General features: G+C 33.5%; 6 protein-coding genes and 1 non-coding gene across 7 annotated transcripts; 3 read left to right on the plus strand and 4 right to left on the minus strand.

The window, feature by feature from the left end:
• Positions 1-974: 974 nt before the first annotated feature.
• On the plus strand, positions 975-4,289 carry DCP2 (decapping enzyme complex catalytic subunit; the record flags this gene model as incomplete). Its single annotated transcript, XM_003670792.1, has 1 exon — positions 975-4,289. One exon carries the CDS (start codon positions 975-977, stop codon positions 4,287-4,289), a length of 3,315 nt encoding a protein of 1,104 aa, XP_003670840.1.
• A 217-nt stretch (positions 4,290-4,506) lies between these two features.
• On the minus strand, positions 4,507-5,994 carry NCS2 (Ncs2p; the record flags this gene model as incomplete). Its single annotated transcript, XM_003670793.1, has 1 exon — positions 4,507-5,994. One exon carries the CDS (start codon positions 5,992-5,994, stop codon positions 4,507-4,509), a length of 1,488 nt encoding a protein of 495 aa, XP_003670841.1.
• Positions 5,995-6,636: 642 nt separating this feature from the next.
• Positions 6,637-8,466, plus strand: TOM70 (protein channel TOM70; the record flags this gene model as incomplete). The annotated part of the gene is made up of 1 exon (XM_003670794.1): positions 6,637-8,466. The coding sequence occupies one exon, from the start codon at positions 6,637-6,639 to the stop codon at positions 8,464-8,466; it is 1,830 nt and encodes a 609-aa protein (XP_003670842.1).
• A 341-nt stretch (positions 8,467-8,807) lies between these two features.
• On the plus strand, positions 8,808-9,194 carry MRP35 (mitochondrial 54S ribosomal protein bL35m; the record flags this gene model as incomplete). Its single annotated transcript, XM_003670795.1, has 1 exon — positions 8,808-9,194. The coding sequence occupies one exon, from the start codon at positions 8,808-8,810 to the stop codon at positions 9,192-9,194; it is 387 nt and encodes a 128-aa protein (XP_003670843.1).
• A 279-nt stretch (positions 9,195-9,473) lies between these two features.
• Positions 9,474-12,413, minus strand: NMA111 (Nma111p; the record flags this gene model as incomplete). Its single annotated transcript, XM_003670796.1, has 1 exon — positions 9,474-12,413. One exon carries the CDS (start codon positions 12,411-12,413, stop codon positions 9,474-9,476), a length of 2,940 nt encoding a protein of 979 aa, XP_003670844.1.
• Positions 12,414-12,686: 273 nt separating this feature from the next.
• Positions 12,687-12,759, minus strand: NDAI0Ftrna2K. The gene has a single exon. It is a non-coding gene; the product is annotated as a tRNA-Lys (tRNA).
• Positions 12,760-13,084: 325 nt separating this feature from the next.
• On the minus strand, positions 13,085-14,668 carry NAF1 (RNA-binding snoRNP assembly protein; the record flags this gene model as incomplete). Its single annotated transcript, XM_003670797.1, has 1 exon — positions 13,085-14,668. One exon carries the CDS (start codon positions 14,666-14,668, stop codon positions 13,085-13,087), a length of 1,584 nt encoding a protein of 527 aa, XP_003670845.1.
• Between the last annotated feature and the right edge of the window lie 456 nt (positions 14,669-15,124).

A 15,124-nucleotide genomic window follows, 5' to 3' on the forward strand; every position in this document is an offset into this window, starting at 1 on the left:
TATATGAAAAATGTTTATCGATGGACAGATATCCACGTAACAAGGGATCGTAGTCGTAATTAGTAATCCCAACCATTATCAGTATCCTTTAAAGGATTGAATCATTGGGCAGATCCGAGTATCTATCTAAGTATGTGTGACCATGAATAACTGCCCTTCGATGACCCAGGAACAGCTAATACATACATATCTCATTGAGTGCTAATTAGTTATTTTACTGGACTAAAGGAAAGAGAAGTTTGTATTGTATGTATTTGGGTCGGTGAGTGGCTCGGTAAGTGAATGAGTCCCGGATAACATACTGTACATACATACATACATACATACATACATACATACATACATACATACATACATACATACATACATACATACATACATACTACATACATATTTGTTAAGTACGGGAATTGACATTGCTATACATGCATACTACCTTATACTATATTATGCTAGATGTACGTACTATTACTACGTATAGTATTATTATACTATTTTTTCTCTTGGAGAAGTCCGAGTTATCGGGTTAGCGCAGTTATGGTCCGTGCATCGTCGGGATCGGATAGAAAAGTCTGAAGTTCGGGCCGAAGGTGCACGGTTGGAATTCCCAGACCGGACGAACGGCCAAAATTCTTCTACCCCCAAGGTACTCCCGGATACCTATCCGTTTAATATTTCAAGGATAGAATCACTATATACGAAGAAACACCAATTCTTGCAAAAAGGCAAATTCCAAAACAACAAAAGAACAAGGAAATAAATAGTTTAAAAATAAAAAAGGACAATATGACAACAGAATAAGTGGTTACATGACATAAACCAGGACAAAGAAACCATATCTTATAGACTTACACACAGAGAAGGTATACAACCGTCTGCTATTACTAAAGAAAAAAAGAAGGACATACGAAAAAGCAACTCATTTACCCTTTCATTCATTAGTTCATCCACTAATTCATTTCATTTCATTAATAATGTCATTACCTCTACGACCTGCATTGGAAAACGTCACATCGGTAGATCGTGCGTTAGAAGATCTTTTAGTAAGATTCATAATTAATTGTCCTCCAGAGGATTTATCCACAATCGAAAGAGAATTATTCCATTTCGAAGAAGCATCATGGTTCTATACAGATTTCATCAAATTAATGAATCCAACTTTACCACCTTTAAAGATTAAGTCATTCGCTATTAAAATTATTAAATTATGCCCACTGATTTGGAAATGGAAAAATATCAAAGCTGATCAAGCATTACAAAAATTCTCTACTTATAAGAAATCTATCCCAGTAAGAGGTGCTGCAATTTTCAATAAAGCTTTGAATAAAATCCTATTAGTGAAAGGAACTGAATCTGATTCGTGGTCTTTCCCAAGAGGGAAAATTTCAAAAGATGAAAATGATGTGGATTGTTGTATTAGAGAAGTTAAGGAAGAAATTGGATTTGATTTATCCTCTTATATTAATGAAGATCAATTTATTGAAAGAAATATTCAAACTAAAAATTATAAAATTTATTTGATCTTTGGTATAGATGAAAATTTTGATTTTAAGCCGCAAGTTAGAAATGAAATTGATAAAATTGAATGGAAAGATTTTAAAAAATTATCAAAATCTATTTATAATCGGTCAAATTATAATAACAATAACAACACGAAATATTATCTTGTTAATTCAATGATTAGACCATTGTCAATGTGGTTGAAACATCAAAGACAAATTAAAAATGATGATCAATTAAAACAATATGCTGAAGATCAATTGAAATTATTATTAGGTATTACAAAGAAGGAACAAATAGATCCAGGTAGAGAACTATTAAATATGTTACATTCCGCTGTACAATCAAATGATAATGAATCTACAACGACAGCACCACTTAATGATGATGTTAACATAGATTCAAACATATCTTCTCAATCTCATTCTCCTTCGCCTTCTGTTAATCAATTGGCTAATCCTGATTCAAAATTCATGTTTGAAAAACCAATGGTCCCTCCTTCTTCTACATCTTCAATGTTACCTCCTCCTCCTCCTCCTCCTCAACAACAACAACAACAAATGATGTACCCTCAATCGTTCAATTCAATGGGGTTCCAACCTTTTACTCCCTTCCCCTTCGTTAATGGTAATATGCCGTTATTTGTCACTCAACAACCACAGCAACAACCACAGCAACAACCGCAACGACAACCACATTTACAACCGATTGTTTCTGCACCAAATTATATCCCTTCTCCTACTCCAAATATAGGTACATTATCTAGACCATCTTTATCAACAAATACTCCACAACATACTCAACTGTTAAATAATCCCATCCAACAAATACATCCTACTTCATTTGCTAATCCAATAGCTACTCAAAATCTTAATAAAACAGCTACCAGTAATATTATAGGAAAGAATCAATTGTTAAATATATTACATAAGAGTATGAACGGACCACCATCACCATCACAACAACAACAGCAACAACAACAAACTAGTCAAACGCAAATGTTATCAAGTTCAAATGAATTGTTGAATATATTAAAATATCCAAAACAGCAACAACAACAACAACAGCAACAACAACAACAACAACAACAGCAACAACAGCAACAACAACAACAAACGGAGAAGAAACCAGCACGAGCAACAACAATCTCAGACTCAAAAGCTTTATTAAACGTTTTGAAAGCATCATCATCGTCTGCTCATCCTAACACTACCACACATGTTGGAAATGTTAACGAGGAATCTCCAATTCCAGAAGAAGACGAAACGATAGAAACATCGTTACAAGATGAGTCACAAGATGAATCACGACTTGATAATAATGATGATGACAGTTATGAAATGTTTGAAAATAGTTCTGATGAAGAAGAAAGTGATAATGAAGTGTTATACAATAATAATAACAACATGAGCAGGAAATCATCATTTAAAAGAAGTACAAATGACAATCAAGAACAAAATTTCATTAAGAATGCTTTCGAAATTAAACATATTTCAATGAAAAACAAAATAAAGCTGAACAAAATAAAACTGGAAATGTTTTTCAATTCTCCTATGTTGTCTGATGCATCTCTAATATTATCATCTGATGAAAATGAAAATGAAACTGAAACTGAAGATGAAAATGAGGAGAAAATTGAACAAGAGGAATTACAAGAAATTTATAAAGAAGAAAAATTACCAAAGGAAATTTCTGCAAAACTTGTCGATGAGGAAAACAGTTTTAGAGATACAACAACAATATCCGAAACCAGCAACAATATACTTCGTAATACGCAATCAAATAATAATGTCGATGTTATTCCACATGTGGATTCTAATTTGAAAGACGATAGTGTCAAATCAGTTACAAGTTCAATGGCAAAAGAAGACCAAACAACAGCACCAGTAGGAACAGCAACTTCTTCATCATTATTACCAAAATCAAAACCAAAGTTTAAGCTTTTGAAAAGAGGTGAAAATATCAATGATATAATGACGGATAACAACAACAAAACTGTTGCAGCAAACAACCTATCCAATCATTCATCACCAGTCTTAAAAAATAACGCAATTTCAAAGGAACAAGAAAATCCATCTAATATTCTTTTGAGTATTCTCAAGAAATCATCACCTCCACAACAACAACAACAACAACAAAAACAAACAGATACTGAAACACAACCGATTAAAAAACCAATCTCGCATATTGAAAAGTTAAATTCAACAAATGAAGAACTTTTAAATTTATTGAAAAAGAAAGAGAGAAGTACCAGTCCAGTTATAAATGAATTTCCACCTTCATCTTCATCTACAAAATTTACAACATTATCGCCCTCATCATTAAATGGTACCAACACTATTAGTTCTGGCCCCCATGAAACGAAGGCATCTCAATTATTGAAAGTGTTAGGTTCAAGTAGATCAAATTCAAGGAAAAACTCAAGTGTAAGTCCAAAACAAATAATTCACCAAGAACCATATTTTTCACCATCATTATCGTCGGAGCAACAACATGAATTTCCAATACTTGAAAATGAGCATGAGCATGAACAACACGAAAGTAGTTTTATTCCTTCTGATTTATTAACGAATGATACTCATCACTCATCATTACATGACTACCAAATTACTCAAGACAATACAAATACTAATGAGAATAACAAAGGGAACAATAATATCAACCCTTCGGTGGAGTTATTAAACATATTAAAGAAACCTACAGCAACAAATCCGCTTTCACCAACAGTATCGGGACATGTTAATTCTTCTGGATCAAACGAACTATTAAACCTTTTGCATAGAAAATGATATATTTTTGCATATGTTTGTACATATTTATATATATATATATATAAAAGATATGTATGATAATATTACCGAACCCCCCTCCTTACCATCGACCTCATGACAAAATGTACACATTTATAAACCGCTTGTGTACTTATAAATACTTCTATAGAATAATGCATTTCCCTTTTATTAAATGATTCCTCATTGCTCAGAATTAGATGGTACCAACAGTATATTATAGTTCAGCTGAGACTGGTTCTCCTTCCTCTCCTTCAGCATCACTTAAAACATATTCATTCAGTGTGTCATTTAATTCTTTATCATTAAATTTTGGCCATGTAACATTTTTCATCTTGATACCATTCATTGTAATAATACAACCATAACATAATAATATATCTTCACCATGTGTCCATATATCATCTTTCAATTTCATATATTCGGCCATTTCAATACCAATTTCTGATTGACTCCAACGATCATACAATTCTTGTTCTTCAGCATTCGCAATTGGGAAACCTTCAATGACAGCAATGGAACGTAACCAATTTGATGCATTTGAATGTAATTTACCCAAACATAATGAACATTTATCATCCGCTGATGCAGCCGTAGTAGTGGCATCAGCTTGTGTTTCTGGTTCAGCTAGTTTATCACCTGTTCTTAAGACGGTAGCGATAACGTTAGAATAATCACCTTCAATGTCATCAAAATATTTCCTTGCTAATTCATTTATAGTCATATTTCTTACTAATTTAATGTTTTTATTCTTCATCTTACCGGTAATATCTTTTTTCTTCACCAATAAAGTATCTTTAGTTTCATAATTAACTAAATATTGACTTAAACCATGTAATTCACAATATGCGTCCACTTCAGCTAAAAGAACATCCTTTAAAGGATATAAATTCTTGAATTTATCACCTCCATAGATAAAATCAAACGATTTAGTATCAAGACTAGTAGCAATTTGTTCACCTCTACCCTTAACTACCAAAGAAATGATTTCATCAGCTAATTTAGTCATTGAATGACCCCACAGAATTGCCTTAAATTCATGTTGGTAAGCAAATTTCTTCACTACATGTCTCGTTATGAAAGTCAATAAATCAATCTGTGTAGATCTATTAGGACATGCTTTCAATAATTCATCAATTCCATAACTATGGTCCTGATCGTTCTTGATATCAATTGCCATGGATGAAAATGTTTGATTATGTAAAATAATTTTTCGTAATTCATTGTTACAATTTTCAAAAAATGAATCCAAGGAAACTACATGGAATGTAATCCTATCTTTATTTGAAGCGTACCTCTCTGATTTCAATTTAGCAATTTTACTATTAATTTCTTCAATATCATCTCTTGTCTTACTATAACAAACTAAAACATCTACTCTAAACCCGGTAATACCACGATGCTGTACCAATTGCTCATCAAGCGTCTTATTTAAAATATCTAGAAGAACCAAAGAGGAAGAGCCTAGGGAAAGCGGTACTAATATTCTTGAATTCAAGTTTTGTATATGAGCTTCTTCAGCGGATCTAATTTTATCTTTGTATAAAATTTTGAAAATATCCCTATAATAATCAGATGACATCATTTGTTTACGTTGCTTTAATACTATAAATTTGGTAAAACATGATGTACAAAATTTCTCCTTTCTCGATATCACTGTGGTTTCATTCGTTCTGCATCTTTGACATATGTCCATCTCCGTCATTTTTGTATTGTATGTAGTCCTTTTCAGTGGAGTGAGAATGTGTTTGAAAGAAGTGAAAGAAATTGCTACACTGGCGAAATTATTTGATCGTTATCAGACCAGTAATATTATTGATATTTCGAAGCAAACAAACTTCTTACTCTTCTAGTTGTCTTCTAGTCGTTTGTTTAATATACAACGATTACTAATTGAAATTCTATGTGAATAAATTTGCGATGAGTTCATTTTGAAACTTTTTCGTTTCTCTTTCGTGAATTAGCTAATGTAGGGTTAGAAACAGCAACCCTTACCAGTAGAGTTGAAATAAAGACTAACCCTAATAATAGGGTTAATGAATAAAAGAAAGGGTTATTTTGTTTACCCTATAAACAAATGTAGGGCTGTCGTTGATAATGACAAACATTTTTGTTGATTGTTCGGAAGTAGCAATAACAATAATCTCGATCAAAGGTAGATGTCAAGCAATTTCCTCGTAGAAATTGAATGCCAGTACATTCCAATCATGATTATTGGCTTATAAATAACGAATCCTTATCGGGAAACTTTAGTGACACTGTTGTTATTACTTGATACATCAATTCCAAGAAGGATATCGATCAGTTTTCATAGCTCCAACCCTTCCTTATATCTCCCCTCATAAAGATGTCATCTGACAATTCCATAAAGGGATTCGTCTCGAGAAATAGAACAGCCATCATAGCAACCATTGCTGCCGGTACCACTGCTGTAGGTGCTTATTATTATTATACTCAATTACAAGCACAACAACAAGAGAATGTAAGACCTAAAGAAGATACTGATAAATCTACTGCAACAAAGAAGGAAAAGAAGAAATCCAAAGGGAAAGAAAGTAAGAAACCACAAGAAGATACACCAACTACAAAAAAGCCTATTTACCTAGTGGATTCGAACGGGGAACCAAATTTAAGTGATATTGATTCCTTAACCGAAGAAACTAAAAATGAATGGGCTATGGCATTAAAGGATAAAGGTAATGAATTATTTAAAACTAGCAAATTCGAAGATGCAATTAAATATTATCACTATGCATTGAAATTGAAAGACGACCCAATCTACTACTCCAACATTTCCGCTTGTTACGCCTCTTTGTTACAATATGAAAAAGTTATCGAATATGCCACAAAGGCATTAAAATTAAGACCGACTTTTTCAAAAGTTTTAATGAGAAGGGCATTAGCTTATGAAGCTATGGGTAATTTTGGTGATGCGATGTTTGATATCTCTGCTTGCTCTTTGAATGGTGATATGAATGATGCGTCCATTGAACCAATCTTAGAAAGAATCTTAAATAAACAAGCTGAATTTGTCTTGAAGGAAAAAATTTCAGCTAATAAAGAACAAAATTTACCATCTTCCACTCCATTGGCATCATTTTTCCGTGTTTTCAAACCAGAAACTTCATTTGCTAACTATGAGGAGTCTAATGAAGCTGACAGGGAATTAATGAATGGGTTAACTAACTTGTATAAAAACTCTGAAGAAGGTTTCCAAATTGCTGATAAATCATTCTTAAAGGCTGCTGAGTTGTTCAAAGATCAATTATCCCAAAATAAAGACAATGAAGCTATAAAGGAAAAAACGGCGATTGCCCTTGAATATTCTGGTATCTTATATTACATGAAAAATGAAACATTAAAAGCTCACGATTCTATTAAATCGGCTATTGAGTTACATCCAAGAGTTAATTCATACATTTACCAAAGTTTAATTGGATCTGACAGCACTACTACCTCTGAATATTTACAAAATTTCGACAAAGCCCTAGAATTGGAACCTAATAATCCTGCAATTTATTATCATCGTGGCCAATCTTATTTCATTGCTCAACAATATGAAAAAGCTGGTAAAGATTTTGATAAAGTTAAAGAATTAGACGAAAATAACATATTTGCTTACATTCAATTAGCTTGTTTGGCTTATCGTGAAAGTAAATTCGATGATTGTGAAACTTTATTCAGTGAAGCAAGAAGAAAGTTCCCAACTGCTCCAGAAGTACCAAATTTTTTTGCTGAAGTTTTAGCTGATAGAGGTGAAAGTGAAAAGGCCATGAAGGAATTTGATAAAGCTATCGAATTAGAAGCGAAGACTCCAGAGGAAATTCACGTTGGTATCGCTCCTTTAATTGGTAAAGCTACTTTATTAATTTCTAAACCAACCGTTGAGAATTTTGTTGAAGGTATCCAATTATTACAAGAAGCTTGTGACAAGGATCCAAGATCTGAACAAGCCAGATTGGGTCTTGCTCAATTGAAGTTACAGCAGGAAGATATTGATGAAGCAATTCAATTATTTGAAGAAGCCGCCGAACTTGCTAAGAGTTATGAAGAAAAATTGCAAGCAACTACTTTTGCTGAAGCTGCGAAGATTCAAAAAAGAATTAGAGCCGATCCAGCCATGGATGCTAAAATTAGACAAACTATTGAACAAATGCGTTCTCAGATGTCAATGTGAGACTAGAATTATCTAGTAATGTTCTAATGCAAGGCGTATACATATACATATCAGTACGTATAAATATATATATATATATATATATACTGTAAATAATTTTTCTCAAATTAACGAACAAAATAAAAGAGTTTACTCTTTCTATTACGTTGATATATCAAATAAGATGCAGCTTAAAATTATTGCAGCACTCTCACTTACATTCGTATGATTAAAACTGTTCTTGCCTTGTTTCGCGCTCTTTCTTTGATCTTAAGCAATTGCCCCTGTAAGAACAGCCGGCATAAAAATATCACAAAAGACTACAAGAAGTGTAGGAAATTTATACAATTTGAGCTAATTTTATGGAAAATCACACGAATCACCTAGGATCGTTAATCTACTTAGCAAGCAATATTAGGTATTTTCAAGGAAATCCGAAGAGCTATAACCTTACTCCAGACATGTTCACGGTATCGTCTATGTCATCATTGTTCAAGACGGGCTTGTTGTCAATGGGCCTAAAAGGACAATCATTCAATAGCCTAGTAATAACGAGAAACTTGATGAAAACACATAAGGGAGCAGCAAAACGGTGGAGGAAATCTGCTCAAGGTTTCAAAAGAGGTATTGCAGGTAGGAATCACGGTAATGTTGGATGGTCACATAGATATTTGAACAAATTAACCGGGAGGAAAGAAGCTGATCCAACACATGTTAAGCATCTAAAGAGAATGTTGCCATATCATTGAGCTAAACTTTGAGAGGAAAACGTCACTTTCTTCTAATCTAATAATATTGTCGATATTCGTACAAGAGATCTGTAATTGGGAATCTTATTTCGAGACTTGTTAATGCTAAATTGTCTTTAAATAGTAATTAATTATTTGTAAATAGCAATATAGACTATAGTTTAACAATAAAAGAAACTGAAACAACTTAGCTTACATACGCAATTTAGTGTTCGTTCGATAAACTTTTGAGAAATGAATCATTCTATCTAATATTGTACTTTTTTTTGTCTCAATGTCCTATAATACTGTAGTTTCTTCCGTTTTGTTATATTCTTCTTCAATCCATCTTCCGGTAGTATTATCCCTTTTCAATTCAGCTGTTGGAAAATAATGATAATTGGTCTTTAAGGAGATTGCGAATGGAACGTTATCAAAAGACATTAGTCTCATATTACAATAACTTAAATCAGGTATTTCTTTAACTACTTTCAAGAAGGTATCCAAATCTGGAGTTTCTTCCTCGTTAACATGCGTTATGAAATTCGTTGCTGATATGCCATACTGAAGAGCAGGCGATGATTCACCCCTGAATGTACAATAGACACCCTTTGGAATGTCAACCATTGCTTGACGGACAGCATGATGTGGTTCTTGTAATATGCAACCGGAAAATATAACAATATGATCTGTTTCCTTAACTTCTACTGTTTTAATATCCAAATCCATGATTTTCCCTTCGCGAACAACCTTAAATTTCAAGACATGATTAGAATGAGAACTTTCATTGGAACCGCAAATAACACCTGCTAAATCATCCATTACTGTGACTAATTTATTGTTAACGGATAAGATAACATCACCTGTTTGTAATTTCACTTTTTCTTCAGTATAAGAAACTCTAGAAACTGACATGAATTGCAATCTATTAAGGGATTCTTTTTCCATTCTTTCAATCCAGTCTTCTGGTACCCCTCTAATTCTTGCATTTAAGATTGAAATAGATCCAAAGCCAGCGTCAACAATTCTAACAATTGGCTTTTCACCTCTCTTTAAGATATCAATAACTTGTTTACAATCAACAATATCTAACCCAAACAAATATATTTTTTCTTTATTTTCTTGTCTTTCTCCAAGAAATGCTAACCATAAAGCTCTGATGGTACCATCATTATCTGTTAATATACCTGAGTTACATCTTGTACTAATATTGCAATCAATAGAAATTGCTTCTAAATTTGTTGCTCTATATCTTGGAATTAAATTACTTGGGATGCTAACAGATGAAATATCTGTAACTGTAGTTTCCGATGTTACTAATCTATTATTATGTGGGTAACCAATAAATTGAGCCTTATCACCACGTTTCATTCTTTCATTAGATAGTTTTGGAGTTATTATATCAGCAATAACTAGTTTTGGATCATATTTAATGACTGCATAATTTTGAGTGGGATGTAAAAATTCCAATGTAGCTGGAACAACAACAGATTCTGCAATTGTAACAAAGACATCAAGACAATCATGAGGAACTGCTCTTCTTGATACTATCACATAACCTCTCTCCGCATCGATGATCAAACCTGAAGTTTTCAAAATACCTGCAGATAATGAATCTAATGGTATGGCAGCTACAGTTGTGACCATACATAATGAATGTGATAATTTAGCCAAGTTTGGATTATCCGTTGGAATATCAATAAATCTTGCCTGGTGTGGTTTTGATGGTTCCGCTGGAATTGGTTTAGCGACATTTTGATAATCCCAAATTCCAGTAGTATCATTTCTTTGATATACTCTGAATTCATTACACCAATGACGGTCAATATATACTGAGGTAACATTTGGTGAATGACGATCAGTAAGATGATGGTATCGTACCGTGACACGTTTACGATCTGGGACGTATTTCATAACTCCAATAAATGTATCTAAATCAGGAGTTTCTTTATTATCAATAGCATCAATAATCCAACCAACTTTTTCTCTATTATCGAAATTAAATGAACCAGACGCGCTACTTAAAAAGACACCTTTGACTGGCAAAGCATAAAATCTTGCCATTTGGTATGATAATTCATTGAAAGTGGCACCACACACTTCAACATAACGATCAGGAGTAATAGCATGCAGATCATCAATTTTACACGACACTACACTTTCCACACCGCTACGTTGAATTGTAAGTTCGATATTTTTCCCAATGTTGGAATCCAGAATATTATCTACTTGAATAAAAGAAGAAATATATTCACCATTTATAGCAATCAAAGTATCACCTTCTTTAATTTTTCCATCACCAGGACCTTCTCTAAGTATAGTTTCAGCTACTAATAAACCAATTTTTTCTGGGAATAATTCACGTAGGGTAGCTTCACGTTCTGATGTCAGTCCTAATCTTCTACATTCGTCGTAAGGCTTTAATAACCATTGGACTTGAATGGAACCACGAGTAATTGGAACTTTTGATTGAACACATTTTAGTGCTCTTAAAACTCTATCCAAAGGGAGAAAGAAATCAGTGGAAGCTTCAGAAGACCCCCCTGCTTGTAATGCGACAGCATATCCGTCAATATTTACCACTGGAGACCCACTGGATCCACCTGATGCAGATGCAGCAGCTTGGATATATTCAGTATTAAAATCATTATAAGTCAATTCCCCATAATCTGGAGCATTTCTATCTAATCTACTGATGAACCCAGCTAATATACTTAATTTTTCACCTGCATCATTCCCCACAACTCTAATCTCTGATCCAATTTTAGCTAAAGACGGTTTTAATTGTAAAGCTTGAATTTCTGAGTATTTAATCTTTTTAGGATCGAATTTCAAGAACCCAAAATCATGTACTGGATCTCTATAAATAGGAGTGACATCACATTCTTCATGATTATCAAATACCACATATCCAACGAAGGGACCTGCACCAACCACATGTCTATTAGTTAGAATGATCCCCAATTCTGAATCCACGACAAACCCAGTGGCTTCAGATACGAAAGCAGGATCACAATCGAATGGAGCTACTTGTGCAAAATGAATGGATACTACGGATTTTACCACTTTGGAGATTGTATTTTGCCATCTAATATAATTTTCTGAATCTTTAAAATTCAAATTATCTTCCACTTGTGGTTGTTCTAAATCGCGTTTCTTGAAGCCATTAGCAATATGATCAATGTCATTTTCATCATCTGATTCAAGAGATCTCTTTTTATTCTCCACGTAGGACGACATTTTTTTCTCGTTTGTTTTATTTAACAATCCCAACACACAAAAGCTTATTTTCCTTCGATTGGAGTAGTTTCTCTTACGACAGTTTTGCCATTGTAACCTATATAAATTGGATCAGGAACTCGATAAAATAATTACATTGAATAAAACTGCCCATCAGTGGATTGCAATTTTTCGATGGCGGTTAAAAGAAAGAAAAATTTAATTAATTAGGCTCTTTTTTCTTCGTATTAGATGATTTCTTCCTTTTAAATTGTTGAAAAATAAAAAACCGGAAGCCCTGTAGGGGGCTCGAACCCCTAACCTTGTGATTAAGAGTCACACGCGCTACCGATTGCGCCAACAAGGCCTATTATTGGGTTTTTGATGACCATTATGAAAATGTGATGTGATTCCCAAGGTCAGATGACAAGTTCTGACATACTGTTTACACCATTTGATTACGAAAAACATCAGAAGAGCACATATATGTCTCGGTCTACATTGTATGAAGTTGCGTTTTTTGAAGTTACTCTATGACTATATTTGTAAAATAAAGAATATTTTTAAATCTGTGAGTCTATTTGAATGCTAACATAATAATATCTATAAATTAAGCTTGAGAGCTTGAATAATAATAATAAAACGATAAGATAAAGAAGAACCCATTTTCAATTGTGAAGCTTTTTTGGCTATTAATGGTACATGTTTCTGTTATCTTGTTGTTCGTTCGAATTCCCTTGTTGCTGATGCTGATGCTGATGCTGATGCTGATTCTGTTGTTGTTGTTGTTGTTGTTGTTGGAGAAGTAACTGATGTAGTTGATTTACTGGATTCATATTTCCATTTTGCATATTTACTGGATGTTGTTGTTGTTGTTGTTGTTGTTGGGGTAGATATGCTGGATTGAATTGAGGAGGCGGCATAAATTGCACATTTTGACCGGGAAGTGGTGGTCGAGGTGGATAATATGTTGGATTGATAGGATATGGATGTTGTGATTGCGGTTGATGTTGCATTAATGGGTGTGGCATACTTATCGGAGGATGGCCAGCCATTGGGTTATATGGATTTGGAGGAACATGAGGATTATATTGAAATCCTGGTGGGGGTATAAACGTTTGCTGTTGCTGATTAATAACTTGATTTGGATATCCCTGAAACTGGTTATTATTTTGTACTACTGCTGGTCTACCATAATCTCTTGTATGATTATCATTGAAATTAGTACGAGCAGTACGTGACTTGTACCTTACATGGGACATTCCAGACAAAGATGTTGGTTGATTATAATTGGTTTTCTGTTTATCAGATACATAATTACTTCTTTGATTTGTCCTTTTCTTGTTAGGTTTGGGCCGTTCACAACCATCCTCATTTTCCATATTCTTATCTTGATTCTTCCTCTTTTTTTCGTCTTTTTTCTTCTTCTTGTAAAGAGCTTCCTTTTCATCATCAGAGAATTCTTGTTCTTCTTCTGGAAGTTCTTCATCAAACCCATTAGAAGCATCAGTACCTTTATTCCTTCTAAGTTCAAAAGTATCAACCCAGTGTGCATCTGGTGTGACAATAAACGCCTTTCCACCTACTTTCCCCTTCAAACTTGCAATTTTCTCGTTTTCTGATGTGGGTAAAGTCACTCTATAAAAAGGATTTTGTAATTGACCAAATACTTCACATAATGTACCAACTAAAGTACGATCCTCTAAACAGAATATGGAGCCATCTTTTAACACCCTTTTTTCACCTGACAAATTTGCATGGATAATAATATTATTATCAAAGACGGAATGAATAACACCAATATGAGTGATAGAAGTATTTTCTGTAATATGATAATCGCTTGGTATTTCAGGGATAGGTTCATCTGGCAATTCATTTTTCGATCTTATTGGACCTGAAGGACTGGGATCGTCATCTTCATCTTCAATTTCAACATTGTCTTTAAGTTGTTCTGTATCCTCATCCTCATCTTCATCTTGGTCGTCATCATCAGAGCTACTATTGCTATCATTAATATCATTTTCTGAATCTGATGAAGAGTCAGCCTTATCTCCCTCTAATATCTCTTGCCCCTCTTCCTTTTCCTCTTCCGTTTTCTTTGTCCCATTTACTTCAGCAGGTTCACTTGATTTTTCCTCTTCTGGAGGTGGAGCTTCGTCCTCTGAGGATGAACTAATATCACTAACATCTACATCATCCTCCGGTAATTCCAGTTGTAAAGTTTCTGCATTGAAAGCAGGGTTTTCGAGAGCTTTTGTAAAAAGATCTTCCGACATGACGATGGTTCTCTTATAAGATGGTTATGATGGTGGATGTATAAATACTTTTTACCATTAATGCAAAAGTGTGATTCTTCTTCCAATTTGTTTCCATTGCTCATCTCTTCTCACTTCTTGTAATAGTAATAGTTATAGTTATAGTAACAGGAAAAGTAAAAGTGAAAATTTTCGATAAAATGAATTTGCGGCACGTGAGACAAAAACAAACAAACCAAAACATGTAAACAACAAAGATACAGGAATTATTATGTAGATGAAAACTCAAAAATAGGAAATATATACTATGGTCATAACTTTTAAAAAATGCCCTATATAATACACTACCTAATCAGACTAAAACTTTTATTAACTAAAATGACTGAAATAACGGTCTACTAAATGCTGTTGTCGACCGTCTTGATACCGCTATTCGTAGGCCCATCAATCCAGGACCTCTATTAATATATACTAATA

This window comes from Naumovozyma dairenensis, chromosome 6, assembly GCF_000227115.2.
Source record: "Naumovozyma dairenensis CBS 421 chromosome 6, complete genome".
Classification (NCBI taxonomy): Eukaryota; Fungi; Ascomycota; class Saccharomycetes; order Saccharomycetales; family Saccharomycetaceae; genus Naumovozyma; species Naumovozyma dairenensis.